This window comes from Lethenteron reissneri, chromosome 25 (assembly GCF_015708825.2).
Source record: "Lethenteron reissneri isolate LAM-NWPU_2019-01 chromosome 25, ASM1570882v1, whole genome shotgun sequence".
Classification (NCBI taxonomy): Eukaryota; Metazoa; Chordata; class Hyperoartia; order Petromyzontiformes; family Petromyzontidae; genus Lethenteron; species Lethenteron reissneri.
Genome location: NC_083803.1, coordinates 1,608,605 through 1,628,561, shown reverse-complemented (window position 1 = coordinate 1,628,561; position 19,957 = coordinate 1,608,605). Strand labels below are relative to the sequence as shown.

The 19,957-nt window shown below is 43.3% G+C and overlaps 1 protein-coding gene across 1 annotated transcript in view; it reads left to right on the top strand.

The window, feature by feature from the left end:
- The window catches only part of TIMM50 (translocase of inner mitochondrial membrane 50), a 40,288-nt gene extending 20,450 nt beyond the window's left edge, over nucleotides 1–19,838 (top strand). The window contains exons 9-10 of the mRNA XM_061558849.1: nucleotides 16,691–16,794; nucleotides 19,166–19,838. Coding sequence (XP_061414833.1) covers nucleotides 16,691–16,794; nucleotides 19,166–19,255 — 194 coding nt within the window. The 3' untranslated portion in view covers nucleotides 19,256–19,838. The remainder of the gene's footprint in view (nucleotides 1–16,690; nucleotides 16,795–19,165) is intronic.
- Nucleotides 19,839–19,957: the final 119 nt, after the last annotated feature.

The window sequence follows — 19,957 nt, the reverse complement described above, 5'->3', positions numbered from 1 at the left end:
GCAACATTAAAAAGTACTGTAGCTGGCTGCTTACGTTTGTAACACGTTTTACAGTCAAACAGGCCACCTTCTGAAGCCGTAGAATAGTTTTGAAAGTCGAGTTTAAAACATTAACCAATTCAGAGTTTGCAGCTCGGAGCAGGTGGCTTTCTTGTTGACCTTCCTTACCCTCCATTCTTTTGGGATGCAGTGCTCATTCCCATAATGGGTTTCTGCCAAGGGGCGCAGCAGAACTGTCGAAGTCAGGGGCATCCTCCTAATGAATGGTTCACGGTGGTTATTGTTTAGTTTACGGATCGGATCCACGTAGTTTGCCCCCCCACTACTAAAACCAGAATTATATTCAATCTATGCAACGACTGACTACTGCCTCAGTATTGGGTTACTGTTCGTGCGATACTGTTTATTTAAAGGTTCTGTCATCGACGGAATAAAACTTTCTCACTTTGAAGGGACTCAATAATAGCATGATCTTTGTTGAACAATTTTTGGGTGTCTCTTCGACACAGTCGGGTCTGCCTCGGTGGGAGATGTTAACCACCTTGTCTCGCATACAGAAGGTCGGGGGTTTGATCCCGACCCTGACGCCTGCTGTATGTTTGGAGTTTGCATGTTTCTCTCCCCATGGTCGAGTGCATTTTTCCTCTGGGTCTACATCTCGAGTATTTGGCTGCTATAAATTTCCCCATGATAAGCAACTTCGTTGAGCTATCATTTGTAGCCAGGTCACTTCTGAAAAGAGCTGAATAGCTCAGTGGGCCTTACCTGGTAAAAATTACATAGTTTAATAGTTTTTGTGGAGTATTACATTGACTTGCCGTCAGTTGTAGGACAACTGCTCTGTGTATGTAGCAGTAGGACAGTTGTTCTGCCCATTGGCTGCTGCTGGTGCATGGAGATCTACTGTGAAGCAATGCTGGTCCCTGAGGGACATAAACAGATGTGGTTGTGTTAATTCCTGGGATCTAATTCCTTTGTTAAAGAACCACCCACTTCTCAGCCAGTGACAACTCTTCAGCTCCATAGAACAAAGGGCCCGCTAATTGAAATACCATGTTCACCATATGCACTGTTTCGCACTCAAAGTGATATTAATTTTCCATACTAAGTGTGCATCTATTAGGACAAACTTACCACCAGAGATGTCTTTTGGGATGAACTACAGAAGAATTATGTACTCTGTGGACAATGCAAACTATGCACTGTTTACTAAGTTTTCCGTGGTTGTTACACATTTTTTTACGGCCGATTTGTTGCGTATGGAAAGTACTTTATAATTTGCTGTGGTTGTGGGGCCCGAGTGGCGCTGTTGACAGAGCACTCGACTCGCAATGAGAGAAGGTTGAGAGTTCAAGTCCCCTGGTTGGGGTTCACTCAGCCCAATCATCCCTCCAAGGTCAAAAACGAAATACTAATTTGTGGAACGTCTATAGTGACAGTGTAACCCCGTTCAAAGACCGGGAATGGGCAACTATCCACAATGTTCTGACGAGGTCTCCTCCATTCCCTTTGCTTACCAATAAACAATACGTCGAGTCGTGCTGGATGTAAATATTTCCAGACATCCCCCCCCCCTGCCCCCCAACCCTGGGGTCACTTTTGAAAAAGAGCTCCATTGCTCAGTGGACCCTACCCCGGGTGAACAAAAATGAATAAACAAACAAGCATGGGTGTAATTTAAAATGTATAATGCTGTATGATGCCGAGGTCTTAATCTGCTTAGAAATACCAACTCATTCGCGTGTGTTCAAGCACACACCCACACGCACGCACGCAGTTTAGTGATAGAGTTATTGCGTTTAGTCGTGCAAGGTTTGATCCGTACAGCAAGATCGTAGATGCGCTTCAGCTGACGCTGCAGTTATTGTTTGTTGAAACAGTTAATGGCGTCGTCTTGCTTCATGCCGAGATGTCAGACTTTTTATAAGGGTTGCTTTTGGTGCGTATTTGGGTTGCTAAGCAGAAACTGGTAAACCGGTGACTGTTTTCAGAATCAATTACCGATTTCTGAAAGGCTAGAACCACCAGTAATTAATTTCAGTGGAATCTTAGTAACGAATCACCGATTGGCACAAACGTGCAGTTGGAGCAGCGGCAGGCCTAAGTCAACGCCCTGATACATTTTTCCTCATATTCTTGGTTCTGTCGGTAAAGTCACGTAGATAGAAAACAAGAATAAAAAAAACCCACGACGTTTCGATCGCAACACAAGCATTCTTCATCAGGTGGAGAGAAAAGAGGGGGCAAGCCTCCCAATGTAGCTGCAGAGATGGCTCCTTCCTCATGGTTGGGTGAATGGCTTTGCGGATTGTGTAGTCCGAGTATCCATTCGCCTTGAGAGGCCCGGTGTACGTGTTTGAGTTCACTGGTCAGGTGTTCATGGTCGGAGATACATTGAGCTCTATGGTGTCGCGTTTTGATGAGGGAATTCTTCTTGGATGGATGGTGGTGGGAATCAGGTTTTAGGTAGGTGTCAATATGGGTTACTTTCCCGTAGACAGAGCCATCTGGTCATTGAGCCATCTGGTCTCCTTTTGATTAGGACATCCAAGAAGGGTAGCATGCCATCCTTTTCTACCTCCATGGTGAATTTGATTGCTGGGTGTATGGAATTGATGTGGTTAAGAAATAGTTTCAGAGGCGGTCGGCCATGTGGCCAGATGACAAACGTGTCATCTACGTACCTCTTCCACAAGGACGGGCGTAGAGTGGATGCCTGCATGGCGTCCGTCTCAAATTTTTCCATGAAAATGTTGGCCACAAACGGAGATAAGGGAGAACCCATTGGAGTGCCCTCAGTTTGTTGTAGAATGTTCCATTCCAAGTGAAGTATGTATTGGTGAGGCAGTGTCTCACCAGGGCTGGTACATCAGCATTCAGTCCTTGTTGAACCAAATCTTCAATGTATGCAATGGTATCGGGCACAGGAACTTTGGTGAACAGAGAAACTACATCGGAACTAACGAGAAAATCACCTGGGGACAGTGAGATGTCTTTAATTTGACGATACTAGGTGAGCTGAGTTAAGAACAGAAGAGGTGGTCTTACCAGTGCATGGCTGCAAGGTCCAAGACAGATATCTGGCCAGTTTGTAGGTGGGTGAGCCAATGGTGGAGACGATGGGACGAAGGGGTATATCCGCTTTATGGATTTTTGGTAAGCCATATAGTCTGGGTGGTCTAGCAGCAGTCACGACGTTTTAAGTCTTCTTTTTCCTCGTTTCTCGGTTTAAAAGGCAAAGGAGCAACCCTGCAATTACTTCTTTGCTCATGCCACTGCTGGTGGAAGGGCCTCTACTAACTCCACCACGCTGACCAGACGTTTTGGGATATGTGGGCGTACCCACACTTTACCCCACCACACGCAACCTGCCGATCGACTTAACTGTGGTGGATGTATTCATACTGCTGGGTGGACAGAGGTGGCAGGCGGATTTAAGAAACTTGCACCGCTGTTTGAACTGACGCAATGGGAGATTGATCGAACCCCGCTAACCTCTGAATTGAAAATCCAGTGTTCTCATCGTTACACCAGTGTGGCAGCTCCCTTCCCTTCTCACTTAAAAAGGTAAACGCGTCATGTTTATTGTTCCAGACTTGTATTTACGTATGACGCACTGGTAGCCGCTTTATTACCATTTTGTTTTCATTCAGCTACAGGTTATGTAAAAAAAAAATACGATTTTATCAACCCTGGTACACATCTATATTTCCATTAATTTAGAAATGGGTGATTTTACGTGGTAACCCTGCATGGGAAGATGGCTTGACCTGCAAATGAAGCGATGTGGAGATGTTGCCATCTCAGCGATAAATATTTAAACACAACAGACTGCAATTGTGAAGCTACAAGCACAGGATTCCTACACATCCCCACCACAGATGCCGCTATAGAAACCTTTGCATTACTCACTCCCTCCCAACCTTATTCTTTGCCAATTTGCATCCGGACAACCACGCCCCTCGCCACGCACGTTGACCAAACCCTCAGGCCTCTCACCCTCCACATCCCATGGGATCCATTCACCAAATGCAACTCTGCGCCATTCCTCCGCCCACTGCTCTTCCCATCTCTCCAAGCCTTGCTTGTTCTCTAACCCATATATCATCTCTCGATGGCCCGTATAAATCGTTTTTTTTTGGAGAGATGCTTTCTAGGCATGTAACAATTTGACCCCCTAGTGAGTAGATGAATTGTCATGCTTAAGGGGTCGTGATTAGATTGAAGGTGGCGGGGGGGGGGGGTCTCACTTTTGCCATCTCTTGTGTATAATTTCTCATTCCCTCATTTGTAAGTCTTTGTCTTTGCCATTAGCCCTCTTTTTTTATCAGGATATCATTGTAAGTCTTTAGCCCTCCTGTTTTTATCAGGATATCATTGCAAACATAGACAATCACGTCTCATGATCATACTTAATGAAATAACAACATTGATTATTATTAACACCGACAATTAATATAATGAACATTATCAGCATAATTTTACTTGCCTGAGCCACAGACCAGCTGAAACGCCTGGAGTGGTAACGCCTGGAGTGGTAACGCCACGCTGGCCACGCTGGACGGGTGCTTGTCGATGTCTCCATCTCGCCGGCCATTGGCTGGTGTGGTGATGGCGTAATCGCTAGCAACAGCTCCGATTGTGAGTGCGAGTTACGATCTTGCTATGATGCCCATGTTTGCTTTAACTTGCGATCCGTTGTCTCCTATGATATTTAGGATCGTACCACAATCATAGCCTGCAAAAACTTATGACAAATCCTTAAAAAATAAAATCTGTATTCTGGACCCTGTCCATCAAGTCTTATAGCATCAAATATGTTATACAGTAAAACCTTGGATTGCGAGCATAATTCGTTCCGGAAACGTGTTCGTGATCCAAAGCACTCGTATATCAAAGCGAATTTCCCCATAAGAAATAATGGAAACTGAGATGATTCGTTCCACAACCCTAAAATACTGTATTCATATAAAAATGATTAATACAAAATACCTTTTTATATTTTTATTATAAAAAATGTATGTAAAGTAATAAAATGTATTAAGTACATTTAATCGTGGCTGGTGTGAGGGAGATGAGAGAGAGGAGAGGAGGGTTATTGTGTAGGACGACTTTCACTTGCAGTACAGTTACTAAAGAACAGTCACTACACTTGGACACAAAATGAAAAAAATGCTTTACACACACACGTGGTCACAACACTATACTGTAGTAAATAGTATATGCTCGCACGGATGTTGACTATACGAGTGAGGCACGCGGACTGAGACCGAGCATGGGAGACAATTACCCACAATCCCGCAGCGAGAGAGAGATAATAACCATCGGCTCAGTTGTGATCACGTGGCGCTCGGCAGACAAAGCGTATACTGTACATACTACAGTACTCGTATTGCAAGACCTCGCTCGTTTATCAAATTAATATTTATTGGAAAAAATTGCTCGTCTTGCAAAATACTCGCAGACCAAGTTACTCGCAATCCAAGGTTTTACTCTTCAAAGCACCACATTATTAAGCGTGGTCCCCAAATATTAGTGAGTCAATCTGGCTGCTCTCTTATTATTCTAAAGTGCCATTTTTTATTAAAAACTAGCCTTCAAATTGTGTCGTTGTTGTCATCAATTACTTTGAATGATGACGTTAGGTATTTGGTTTATGTTTTATTCTCTTTGGTCCATATTTAGAGTTATCGCTGATAAAATGCCTGTGCCGCTTTGATTGATGCTGCAGAATTAATGTCTGGCAACGGGAGGGATAAGCAATGGGCAGGAGGAGGAGGAGGCCTCTTTCCAAAATATATACACACAGAAGCTGTCTACAGTACTGGTTTTGTTGTGGAACCTATTCTCATTATTAATCTGTCTATTTATCGTGAAAGTATTTACAGTAAACACCTTGTCGTCAACTTTCCATGTAAATAGAGAATTGTTTTGCCTCTGAACTGCCGTCCGAATCACAGTGTTGGGCAAGGTGAAATTGCCAACGAAGGCACCGTGCAGATTGCCAGGTGTGTGGTTCCAGGAGGTTCGTCATTGTTTCGGAGATAAAATGTCTGTTCTTAGATGAATACCATTCCTGAAAATATTAGTGGTTAAATAAATCAATGTAATTCCCTTGCAAGAAAAACCACAATGAAAAAGAGCTAAGTTAATTTGTCCACGTTTAACACAGCTCTGCAACTGATCATCAAGAACATGTCCAACTATGCTTGCAACATTTTTATACATATATATGTAGGCTTTAAAAAACTAAATCCATTGGCGTATTTGCCCACGGACAACTTGATTTAATTGACTTTGTTGGGTGGTGGAGGGTAATAGTTAAACATTTACATTATACCGACACGATCAAACTCGAAGGAAACGTAATAAGATCCCTTGGAACAATTAGCATTTGCAAGAAGACATTTTGAATGAAATATCTCAGTTGATGCCGTTTAAACATTTTGTTGACATGAAGACTCTAGCCCACTATCTGGGGAGATACTCACTCATATTGTCAATAATGTGAAGTAGGTTTTATAGCTCAAGCAGTTGAGGCTTTTATGAAGGCATTGTTGAACAAAAAGTTGCCTTTAGTCTGTGCAACCAAATTAAAATAATGTAAAAGTGTTTTTGGTAACATTTGCGCAAATGTAGCATTTTATTTGTGATAAAAAAGATAATGTGGCTTATAAATGTTTGCAAAGGAAATGGGTTACACTGTGGGATAACGAAATTTAGGCAGTTTTGGAAATAATCGTAATACGCAAAATAATTGTGGTTGCGTTCGGCCAACGACAAGGATGGTGACCAATGAACTCGGGATTCAGAACCATCCTGTCTTGAAACGGAGCGTCCAGATAGTTCTGCCCGCGGGAGTGGTTAATCTGCGATCTGGAGCACGCCAGTTCAAGGCCCTTCCAAGCCCTATTATTTTATTTCCCCTGTTTCATATATACACAAAGCACTTAATTTGGCTTTATTGTCACTGTAAACAAGTGTACATGTTTGTAAACCTCCACTCTCACAAAAGGCGGTTTCTAAATATGCAGTGGAACACCGCTTATCGGCCCAGCCATCTGCGGTGAAGTTTATCTGCTGGGCTGGGAGGGCCACGTACAACGATGCACAAAGTGTCCTTGGCTCTGGTTAGTGAGATGGCTCTAGTTAGCGAGATGTGCTTTTGACCCAGATGCGTGAGTTGGATTTCCGGCCGTGGCTAACATCAGTGATGAATTATATCTCAACTGTACTTGAGCTCCCCTCCCCCTCCTCCACTGCACCAACCCACACTCACCAGTGTGGTGAAGTATGGTCAAACGACCACCGTGACCGACACGGTGCGGGGAGGCATTCAACTAGCAGGGAATTGACAAAGCGTGCTGCAAATTGATTTGCTGTTGCGATTTAAGCTTGTCCTGGTTCAGAGCTATACTGAAATTCTCTCCTGCAAGAGAGACGAAGAGTACTCTGAAATCTAATAAATTATCTTCGTCCGTAGCATTGCGAACCAAGAGAAGTCCCAGGTTTCCTTTTGTGATGCTGTCCACGTCACATGCCGCGTGGCTTCGAAGTCAATCCAGGCAGACCCAGGACTCCACCCAGAGCACTGCGGCTTAGGGGGGAGAATGTTTTGCTTGGTGATGGTCCGTCATTCATCTCTTGTTGCATTCAAAAATGGTTCAAAATGTAGTTGTACACACCTGCATTTTCTCCAGGTGTATACAAATTACTTGTGGATCTTTAGGAATCCTTATATATTGGAAGGGGAGGGGGTGGGAATTCATGTATCCGCTGGCACCCATGGATAATAGGATTTTGCGGTGAAGTGTTTGATGCATGAGGTGAGTTTAGCTATGTTATGCATACGAGTACCGCTCCCATTTGAATTTGCTTACGATCACCAAGTAGTGGTTATGGTGGCGTTAATACAATCGATGGACGCTCCCTGTTTACCCTGCACACAGTTCCTGTGGCCTCTAAGCATGGCGAAGATGTTGTGCTTGCTCAAATTTGGCATCTTTACAGTCTTAGACATTCCGACAGGACTGGCGTAAAAATCCTCGGTGAAGAGCACTTGTGAATGTTTGCTTACAAAACAAATGACAATAATACTAAATAAAGGAGGACATCTCATAGCCTGAGTGTTCACAATCTTGACCTTTCAGGGTTACATCATCCCCTTCGAAGGTGATGAAATGCACCTTACACCACATCATTCTTCAGTCATTGCATATGTTAAATTCATTAATTCTCAGGTCGTTAATGTTTATCGGTTATATGTACTGTGTATGTTGAACTTCTTTTGCACCATACGTAGCCAACCCTGCTCATCCGAGGTGTGATTGGTTGGCCTCGGATGATGTAAACAATTCCCATCAAATTTTATTTTTTCTTTAATTCAGTAAATGTTAGGTCTATTTATTGAACTATGCCAGGGTAAAGGCCTGTTGTGAACGATCAGCATTGTGGATCTGAGCTTTGGAAGCAATTGACATCGTGATCATCATCATCATTAGTTGGAAGACCGAAGTGGGTATTGAGTTCCAGAGGTCAGCGGTGCCATATATGATGGATGAAGAAATGTGCTGTGTGTTGTTGCAGATTGACAGGGAGAGTGCACGTATTCACTGTGGTATAATGTGTGAGCCCTGTCTCAAAAATCCAGCATTCCCCGGTGGGGATGCCTTCTTCCAGCATTGAAATCATCGTGATTGACGATAGAATACTTTCACATGATTACGTTTTGCAATTGGGAACCGTAAGTCCACCCATAGAGTGTCTGATATTCTTAATTTTTGGCCACATTCCTCATCTCATCGGTGACTGCACATGCTTTTTAGCGTTTCTTTAGAAAGATAAAAGTGGAGCAAATCCATCATGCGCTGGGCACTGTGGGAGTGTGATGTAGCCATCAGCAGCGCGAGTGTGAGAGAGTGCACCGGGACCATGTAAATGTAATATTCCTGGGAACACGCCACCTGTGAGTGTGCTGAATGGAAGAGTTCTATTTAGTCTCCCCGATCTGCATACTAATGAAATCACTGGGCTGCTGGGAATTTACTGAATCACATTGGATTCGACTCCGTGAATGTGCTTTGAGTTAAATTCGAAGCACCGCTGCTCTTTGCGCACTTGTGCAAATTTGATTTATTTGCAGCAGCAGAAAAAATAATCCTTCATTTATCTTTTTTTGCGACATCTCGCATTCATCGTCTTTCCGATTTTATCCCGCCTTCTTAATCGTGCCTAAGTCAACGTTTGCATTAATTTCAACTTTCTGGGCGATTGTTAAAGCGGGCATTCTACTAAACTTGAGCTAAATGTTTGATGTAAAATGGACAATGCGAGTTGATGTGGGCATCTGGAAGCGCGTGGGAATGGCGGCGTGTCTGCATTGTGCCCAACGAGAAAAGAGCAGCTCCTTGTGTTGTTGCCTTTTGTGCCTCCCCATGACACTGGCCAAGGGTTTCACAAAGCGCACATTTGCATCGATTGAGGCATGACTAAACTCAGGTAATTCTATTAAAATTAGCGAAGGCCAGGACTTGTGCGTTGCGCCTGGGCTTGCATCGTTCTCTGTCAACTGGAGATAAATTAATGAGAGCAAAAAAACAACTCCTTAAACATTACAAAACTCACCCTTATATAAACTGCAAAGTACCCATACCAATGTATACAGTAGTTAGCAAAATGTCATTTGTTTTAAAGATATTCTGATTTAATTTGTGTTAATGTTGCCATAAGAAGAAAAACACCCTTTACATGGGCCTCTTTATGAATGCCGCTTGAGTCTGAATCAGATTGCATGGAGAAAGGTCATTACCCAAACAGTTGCACGTGATCATTATTTTTTTGCTTTTGAGGCTTTGTTATTGACGAATATATGTTGAGGGTTTTTTGTGTTCAGGTATTGGTAGACACAATTTCTTCACCAATATTTTTTTTTTTATTGAAACATGAACACATTGCAAGAAAATGTCAATTTAGTCGTTTCAAAAATATATATTCATATATACCAAAGGAAATGTCCAGTGTGCATTCCAGATACACCTTTCTGACTCAATTCTGTGGGCTTATGAAGGGCAGTAGAGGCTACTATTCCAAATTTTGTCACAGTTTTAATATATATATGTGTATGTATAAAAGTAAAATGTCAAAGGAATGGTGTTTCCTTGAAATCCAACTTAGTACTGTTCTGAATAATTACCATCAAGGTCGAGAGGTCGTCATGCCTGAAGCCGTCGATGCCACCACACCTAGCCATCGCTTCCTTCCTTCTGCTCTCACAGAATCCCACCTTTTGGATTTATGTCTTCCCTTGGTCACTGACCCCTGGGGCGACTATCTCGGAAACCATCCTGCACACATGTCCCACCCATAACTGCCCCTCTGGTTAGCACGTTTGTCTACGTACGGTGCGAACGAAGCTCAACATGCGTACCTACATCCTGTAACCATGTCCTCTTTGTGACGATTACATCTACAACATGTTCATATTCTTAGGTTTTTTCGGTAAAGTCACGTAGGTAAAAATGTTTTATTAATAAAAGTCAAATAAAATAATAATCACGACGTTTCGGAGGCAACACAAGCTTCCGTCTTCAGCTTGTGTTGCCTCCGAAACGTCGTGATTTTTATTTTATTTTACTTTTATTAATTTTAATTTTTTACCTACGTGACTTTACCGAAAAAACCTAAGAATATGAATCCTTGCAGTCACGAAAGCTTCAAATCTAGAATTACAACATGTTCGTGCCATCTCCTACCCTGAACTTCCACGTTATTTCCCCTCTCCTGTCATTTGACATTCTGAGCATTCTCAGGCGTGCACCTGTACTCACAGGCCAGAAATGTATGATAGTTGCTGTGTGGAATCCAGCTCCATGACGGTAAACTAGCAGACATCACTCCTGGTAATGCTAAAGTAAGGAAGTGTACTCTGTAGAGAGTCCAACGTTAGTACTCTACCAGAAGGTTTTGTTTCGTTCGTCAAAAAACAATATTGCTAAATGGATGGAATACATCTCTTGACCTCTATCAATTGTCTTTTTTCAACATCTCACAAATCCATGAATTATCCACCACGAATAAAATACACAAAGACCTCTATTGCCTCCACTAAACCAAACTTTGTATTTTGCCAGGTAAAACCCACTGAGCTATATAGCTCGTTTTCAGCAGCGACCTGGCAACAAATGATATCTCAACGAATTCGCTTATCACATAAAAATGTATAGCAGCCAAATACTGTAAACGCACGTTGATTCTAAATGTGGAGGAAAAACCAGAGGACCCGGAGGAAAATCCACACAACTACGAGGAGAAAATGCAAACTCCAATATACAGGCAACAGTCGGGATCGATCCCACGGCCTCCTGTATACCAGGCGATGGAGTTGGGAGTTAACATCTCCTCGCCACTGTGGCGAGATGTTAACTCTACATTCCCACCTCCTACAAAAGCGTAAGATAATGGCACAAGAGGTCCATCTGCAACCATTGTCATCTACTTCGTTTATCTAAAACTCGTCCTCTCATTAAGGCCTTAATGTGTCGCGTCTGCTGTACCCTTTAACCGAGCAAGATCTGCAATGCCCCAGCCGAGGTCGAGTTAACGAACCTTCCTCAACTGCATGTTCCTTCTCCATCAGTTACAAATGACCCATTGGAACTCCTGGGATTTCTACTGTCAACCCTGTGTGTGTGTGCATGCTTTTAGTGGACACGGAGTTTGAGCGCTACATTCAACAAAGTGGGTGACAAAATACGCCCCTGCTGAAAAGCAGTCATCACCTCCAACCGCTCTGATGTTTCTCCTAACCGCACACAAGTAAAAGCCGCCCACAAGTAACGCAGTCGGCTTGCCTGGAATGTTGCAACAACCAAAATGTTGCCGTGGCCGTTTTCTCTCTCTCATATCCGCCTGACATTAGAAAATGGAAGATTTAGAATATTGATTTATACTGGAGGAATCCGGTGAGCTTTCAAGCTCCTTTTCACAGATGTGCAGTAGGAATGAGCCATAACATCACACCAAAAACACGATAGGAGTGCAAAGCATAGTTAAGATAAACAAATCACTTAATAAATAATGTCCTGTACCAATAAAACAAAACAAAAAATATTTTACCGGGTAAAGCCTACTTATTTTTCAGAAGCGACCTGGCCACAATTAATAGCTCAACCAAAAGTGGCTTATAATATGGAAATTCATAGCTGCAAAATAATCAAAATAATCTAAATGTAATCGCTACTACATATTCTCTTCTAAACCATTAAGAAAATGCCTATCATCTTGTCTATCCCATTCAGCAACACTGTCGAGCACTTTCAATGCTCAAAAGCACTTTTCTCTTCAGCGTTACTGTGTTTGTTCTATGTCTTATGCACCGATCATATCCTTTTCCCAGTCCTATGGCCATCGTTCCCGACTCGGTGCAGACTTCGTTGTCTTATGCACTTTCTCCAGCATCTGTTGCCGCCACCTTTCAACATCTCATCAGTCAAACTGCTCTCTCCTACTGCCTGGCAGGGTTGAGATGTGTCACTGCTGTTTCACCCTCTTTGGCGGTTGCTTCTTTCTCCACTTGTGTAGTATCTATACTCTTAAGTTTTTATTATTTTATTTTATTTCTATTATTACTTTTATTAATTTTATTTTTTACCTACGTGACTTTACCGAAAAAACCTAAGAGTATGAATTCTTGCAGTCACGAAAGCTTCAAATCTGTGTAGTATCTGCCACCTCTTGCAAACTATTTCTTCCTCCTGCTGTATTGGGAATCTCAGTGATTTGCCTAATTCTTGGGGTTGAGATTGTTCAAACTCTTCTGGATAAAACAAGCTCCAAAAAAACTGCATGGCTTCATTGTATGCTGGTTCTTTACCAGTTCTAAGCCTGTTCTTCGAATGCCTCTTACTGCTCTTAGTATGTTTATTGTTTATAATGCTGTATTGCACTGCTTTTTCTCCTCTTCAATTCCATCTGATTTTGCCAATAATTCCTTCTACCCTGAGCAACTTATTCTTAATTTATATATATATATATATTTTAACTTAGCCTGTACCTTCTCCTGCTTTAAAAAAACACACACACAAAACATGTATTTATTGTAACATTTATTTTTCAAATATGCTGGTCTTTATCAGCTCTCGCCACATATTGCTGCAGTAGTTGTAGTTGCAAGCTGATATATATATTTGCTGTCAGAGGCCAATGCAAAAACTGATTTGAGTTTCGTCATTTGGCATAAAATTTAAATATTTCAAATCCGAATTTGTGAGTTGGGGAGGCACCGTGTGCTAGAAGTGATACAATTCCTTGTCGCTGCAGTACAATCTAATAAAAGCAAACTTTCTGGAAGTTGTATTGCTGGCAGATTAACAATGTATCGCAAATTATTGAATTTGTGTAGCATACCATGTTTTTACGTCTGTTTCTAATGTTACCAGACAGTGAATGTTAATGGTAATATCTAAATACCAAACCACTGTTTGGAATAATGTGGCTTGCGAGACACGTGAGAGAGGGTGTCTTCTGCCCATCAAACCGCTGGGCTTGAAGTGTCCTCTTGCTCAACTGACTCAGGGGTGGTGATCATTTCCATTGATGGCCTCTGAGAGTTGGGGGGGGGGAATTCCACATTTTCCAATGATGTAAGTTAAAGTGGAAAAGAGTACAAATTTAAGGCTGAGCCGACCGATAAGTACACCCAGGCCAGGCAATGGTATTCATCGTGACCTTTGGTCAAAACCAGTTTACTGGAGTGGTCACACCGCCTTGTTAGACAATACGGTGCCAATCCCCTTCCACACGCAAGCCCCCCCCCCCCCCCCACTGTTTCACAGTTTATTCTATGGTGCCCTTAGCGAGCACCTGTTGAAGCCACCAATATTGACACGAGCGGACGTTTAACCCAGCCGTTTGAGTCTCCCCAGTGCCGATATTCAGATTTTTTTTTTTATTGCGAACTTGCCTTACCTTTGATAAATATGATCTCATTTGAAGTATTTATGTATTTTTTTTAATTTCGGAATGAGAATTTTCCAGCACCTTTAGTTTTTTTTAAATGTAAATCGCAGTGGTGACAATAAGACGTGTAACAAAGATAAAACGACGACATTGATTTTTGCCGTAGAATTGCGGCCATGTGTGACGCTGCAAACAAGGAGTGACAGGTTTCACCTCATTTGTCTCCCTGGAAAGAGATGAGCAGCATGAACAGTGAAAATAAACTACGTCTGAGCGAGCTGAATCTACAGTGACAGCAGGGTAGGTCCAAGTCACTCGTAATCAGCCATGGTTTGTGATTATGGACACGACGGTAGCGCGATGTTATACAGGGGATCTTGGGTTTGATCCCGACCCTGACGCCTGTATATTTGGAGTTTGCATGTTCTCCCTGTGGTCGCGTGGATTTTCTTCCGGCCCCTCCAGTTTTTCCCTCCACACTTAGAAACAATGTGTTGAGAGTATTCGACTGGTATAATTCCCACGTGATAAAGCACTTAGTTTGAGCTATTATTTGTGGCCAGGTCGCTTCTCAGTGGGCCTTACCTGGTAAAATAAAAATAGTTTAGTTTATATTGTCATTGTAATGGGCGAAGAGTTCTATGCACTTAACAGGAAGGTTTCACCCGAACCTTTTGATAAGTAATAGCAATTGAAGTCACAATCGTTTGCAACAGCGCTGACGTCGTGTGACACGTGACGGTTGCCCGGCTATCTATAGGGTGGTAAGTCCTCAATATCAACACAACTTTATAATAACCCCTTGTTTACATAAGGTCATGATTACCAGGGTCAGTATGACCCCTTGCCTCAGATGGATGCTTCACCAGCACAGACGGACAGAGCTAATGCATTAAAGCTTTCAACGTTAGTATGAAAGCGCTAAACAGTCTACGCCGTAATGTGCAGTGTAAACAATTAGGAGGTCTGTATGTTTATGTTGCTGCTGCTGCTGCAGTGGCTCACATGTGTCAACATGGACCTGCCTGTTTCTTGGATTCTTTGCTTACTTGCGGTTATTTTCCTTGTCTGGGACAAGCAGCTTGCCTAAACTGATACCTTGTTGTCATGGCAACATTAAGAGGCCTGCTCCGTGGCTGTCTGCAGGCAAACACTGCGCATGGCTGCTCATGCGGGGCTCCACATCTGCACCCACCTGCTCTTCTCAGCACTGTTATAGATTGGTAATTCTAAAGCTGTCGGCCCTGCAGGTGCTGTTACGCATTGCTACCACGGGCCCACGCTGACGTTTGTTTGAACGAATGAAGGTAACCTGACGGCAGGGTGGCCTGCGTGTATTGAACACGAGACCCGAGGAACTGGTGGGTGGTGGTGGTGGTGGTAGCGGTGGTAGCGGTGGTGGCGGTGCAGCATTACAAACCACCGTAACGATCGTACAAGCACAGTGCCAGGCAGCTGCTGTTTTATTGTGAATGTGCACGTAGGTATCGTGTGTGGATGATTGTTAGGCTGTAAAACATCCCTGAACATTAAACAACAACTATGAGCCAGCACTGCAATTTGTGCAAGCTATATATCAAAAAAACTGTTCTGAGCCATTGCTTCAAAGTGCCGCTCGTTTTACCTTGCTCGTTTTTGCGTCACCTGTTTACATATGCTTTCGTGTTCGACTTTCATGTGCTGGGCGATGATCGTTTTCATGCGGGTGCAATCGAGTGGTGTTTACGCAGAAACGGTATATGATTTAAATGACGGGGTGTTTGCGATTGCATCCCACATTTGTTAGCAAGCAAACTCGTCTCTATCCGCTTATGCCATTGTGCCCTCTTCCGTGTGCGTCCGTGAATGTAGCGCTGTCCATTGCGTCCCATTTTGCGAGTGTGCTCCTGTTTGTCCACGCGACAGCTCCTCTCCCTGTGTCTATACCTAAAGCGTGTACCTCGTCAGGAGTGTGGCGATTTTTCTTGTGATTGTAGCTGCCTCTGTACGGTATGCTGAACTTCTTTCGCACCGTAAGTAGCCAACCGTGCTAATGGGAGGTGCTGTGGATGGCATGTGAACCCATAAGATACACAAACGAGCAGAAAAATATCTAGTTTTTTCGACTCGATGCAAGTGTTGTAAGATTTCAATATAACTTTATTTATTTCAGCGTTACTTTACCAGGGTAAAAAGTAAACCAAAGAGTAATTCCTACAGTCACGAAAGCTTCGAATCTAGTTTTAACTATTAATCCATGCATATTTGCACCCATAGTCGTTACATGCATCTGTGTGTCCCTGTGGCGGAGTACATGGTTAATTCCCATTTATGAGAAAATCTATTTGCATGCTCAAAGTGTACACCCAGTGTAATACATTGCATCTTTAGAGTCTATTGTGTACAAAATTATCAGGTATGTATGTGTGTTTTAATTTAAAATACATTTAAAATGCGAATCAATTGCAATAACAAAGCATATCTTACAGTAATATATCTATAACAAATAATAATTTACAGCTCCGACAAATCTACTGCTAGATGTTAAGGCCTCTGAAAGTGTCTGACGGTCGTGCAGATATCGTGTGCCACCGACTATTCGCTGTTGCCGACATTTGTCGACGGGTCACCGGAGTTCATAATGCAGTGTGCTCACCCACGGCACCACCGCTGCACACCCAGCAAATGTAAATAAACAACGGCGATAAGTGTATGGCTTGTGCATGTGCCCGTGTGCTCCTACGTGCGTGCGCAGCCATTGCTCTGAGTGGGGTGGAGGACGTGAGGACAGTGTTGGAGAACTACAGCATGGAGGACAACCCAATCGAGGCTTTCAAGCGAAGACAAGCCCAGCTGCAGGTGAAGAACCAAGGCAGAATCTGTAGTTAGGAGCAAATTAAATACTGACCATGCGTGTGCTTTAGTAATATGAAACAGAACGGGACAATAATTGTGGAGGCTCGCTGTAGACGTTTGGCCAGGTGTGGTGGCACACACCTGTAATCCGGCACTGAAGGCGCCGGGCTGATGGAGGGACACAGCGCTGAAAGTGCGCATGAAACGCCCTCCTAGTAGGACTTGCGAGATGACATGCATTCTGCATTATGCGGCATGGTGAGTTAGGTTACTCACCTGTCTACGGAATTTTAGTGATTTTTTTATCATTCGTACATTTATAATCATAGTAATCTATTCATTGTTTTCCTCTTGTGTGCAAACAAATCTCAAAAACTACGTAACCAAGTATCCCGAGAAGTGACATCCTGAAAGTCTCAAACCTCAAATGAGACCGCTGAGAAATGAAAGGATTATTTGTGATGTTGGAGGTGTATGTCACAGTATGTGCAACTGGACTTGTCATTTGAATGCATGGCCCATATGTCCGTGTCGCGATGTTAGCTGTGGATCACCATACGTGTGTGTGTGTGAACTGCGAACTGCGTTTTGGGTGTGCGAGCTGTGTGTGGAAGCTGTCGTGGGATCACAGCCCGGACATTTGTCGGTCATCTCGGTTACCCCTAAACTTCTGGGTTTGTCCCGTGACCTCCTGCCAGCGAGCCTTTGACACTGCATATTTGGCCTCATAGTGCACCTAGCTTGGCACAAGCTCTGTGATGACATCACGCCACAAAGTGAGCTGTGTGATTATACGTGTGTGGAAGCTGGTATGTAAGGCACTGTGTGTGTGTGTGAGCTATGTGTGACACTGAGTGGTCCATCTTTGCTCCATTGTGACTTGTCTCATTGTGTTTATGAATCTGTGTGTTGAAGATATTTCCCTACCTACGAGTCGTCATTATGTTTATATACAAGCCGTGTTTGCACGCTGTTCATTCGCTCTTTGTGAGACCAATGTTTGTGCGCAACTGTTCATTGTGTGTTAACAGCCTCCATACCTGTGCTGTTTATGCAGTCCGTGTTTGTGTTACTGTGTGTATAGTTACTATGTTTACTCTGTGTATAGTTTGTGTGTATTGAGTTGTGCGCCAGCCGTGTTGCTGGTTATGTGTGCGTGTGGCATGTCAGCATAGCCATGTAAGCATATGTGCATTGCCCTTGTTTGTATAACTGTTTATGTGCGGTGTCATTGTGACCATCGGGAGTCATTGTGTCGTTCGTGCAAACATTGGCGGAGCACATTGTCTCATCAAAATGCTGCTCTCCCTCCGCATGAATCCGGTAGTGGAGAGGGGGGGGACACCCACCACCATGCATAATCAGCATCCTGATCATGTATCAATGAGTAGTCATTACTTTTTACAATTTCCATAAACTACCGCTGAATACAAATTCTGGTCCACATTGGACCGTTAACAATGTGATCATCCCAGTTCCTATCAAACAAACTAATTTAGCTCTCATCCAATCTGAAGTAAAATGAAGTGAACAAAATGTCAAGTTAAAGCTATGGCGATCGCTCTAGGCCATAGCACCGAATCCCATCACCAAACCCAACGGTTAAGCCGTCCCTGTCACTGCAATTTGATCTGCTGCTGCTACAAGAGGCTGCTCGCAGTATCTCTGCGAGCTTTTTTCTGCTTAGTTCCAAAAAATAAGTGTATATATTTATAATCCAGGAGAGTCTCAGAGTCTCTCGATTCTCTTTTATACAGTGTTTCTGCTTTGGATGTTTGGCCCATTATTTTTTTGTATAATTTAGAACGTGGAGGGAAAAAAAACTGGAGTTAACGAATAAAATCGAGACGCTTAAGGATGATAAAACTGAAATATCTATCTGGAGAGGTCAGCAGCCTGCTCGTTGCCCCAGCGTCTGGACGTCTCAAAGCACGTGGTGATGTTTGCGTGGTCCTCTTTTGTTGTTTTTGTCTCCGTCCTTTGTGCCCGAAGGTGACACTGCTTGATGGTATCATGACTTGTGTGCGCACGATGTCTGTGAAGACCGACGATTCGCGAGTGGAGTTTGACCCCCAGTGGGGTTGCACCTGTGGTTTGACGTTTGAAGAAAAGTCACCTTGTTGAGGCTCCAGTTGTTCACGAAGTTGTCTGTTCGTCTCAACCTTGGAACGACGTTTCTTAAACGACAGTGATGCACTAACCCCGGCCTCAAAAACAGCAAAGACGCGTGCTGGTCATGCCCTTTATTATTTTCACCGTCCGTTATCCGTACACGTGCGGCCTCTCTGTGCGAGTCGCGTTTTTGTGTCGCTGTATGGCTACACGGGGCTCTCATCCCATTGTGCGACGGTCTGCTGTGTGCGTGCACTTGCAGGAGGAGCAAAAGCGAGCTGCTGAGGCTGTCCAGCAAATGCAAACAAAGACCCCGCTCAGCTCGTTGACCGGCAGACTCTGGCGCCGATAACACTCGTGAAGACAGCCCAGCCTTGCAAGGCCCTCCCTCCTCCCCCACCTTTACACATGCGTCGCTATTCACACGGAGATACTTGCGTACACAGCCTCATGCACACGCTCGTACGTGTGCGTACTCCAGCGTACCACTGCCCTTCATACAGGAGTAAAAGTAGGGCTGGTGGTGCTGCCTAAGAATCCACGTATAATGCACACATTTCACGATGAAGCAACTGTCAATCTACAACACATCGCGGCAGTAAAATGCAATTAACTATTATTTTGTCACATTTGGTACATTTGCTCGCATATAACCGTAATTACTTCCCCAAAATTGTGATATTTTTTATTTTATGTAATCCCTTGACTTCACTGAACCATGCCAGGCTCGATGGCTGACAGCTGTACCAGCTAAGAGGAAATATTTTATTGATTTAAACATTGTATATGGTTTAAGGAAAACGAAGTAGTTCTCAACTGATGCAACAACTGTTCAGGCCAAGAGCAGTCCATCTGCCTCTTGTGTTTATCATTCGTTACTTATTTTGGGAATGCACCTTGATACCGGTTGAAATAAAATAATTATTTGACAATAATTTAACAATTAAGCTGTCTGCTGTCATTGATCACAAAATAGGCTGCTAGCAGTGTAATATTTAGCATAAATGTAAGGGGAGTGGTGGCAATGCTTTATGAACTCAGCCACCTGAGTTTA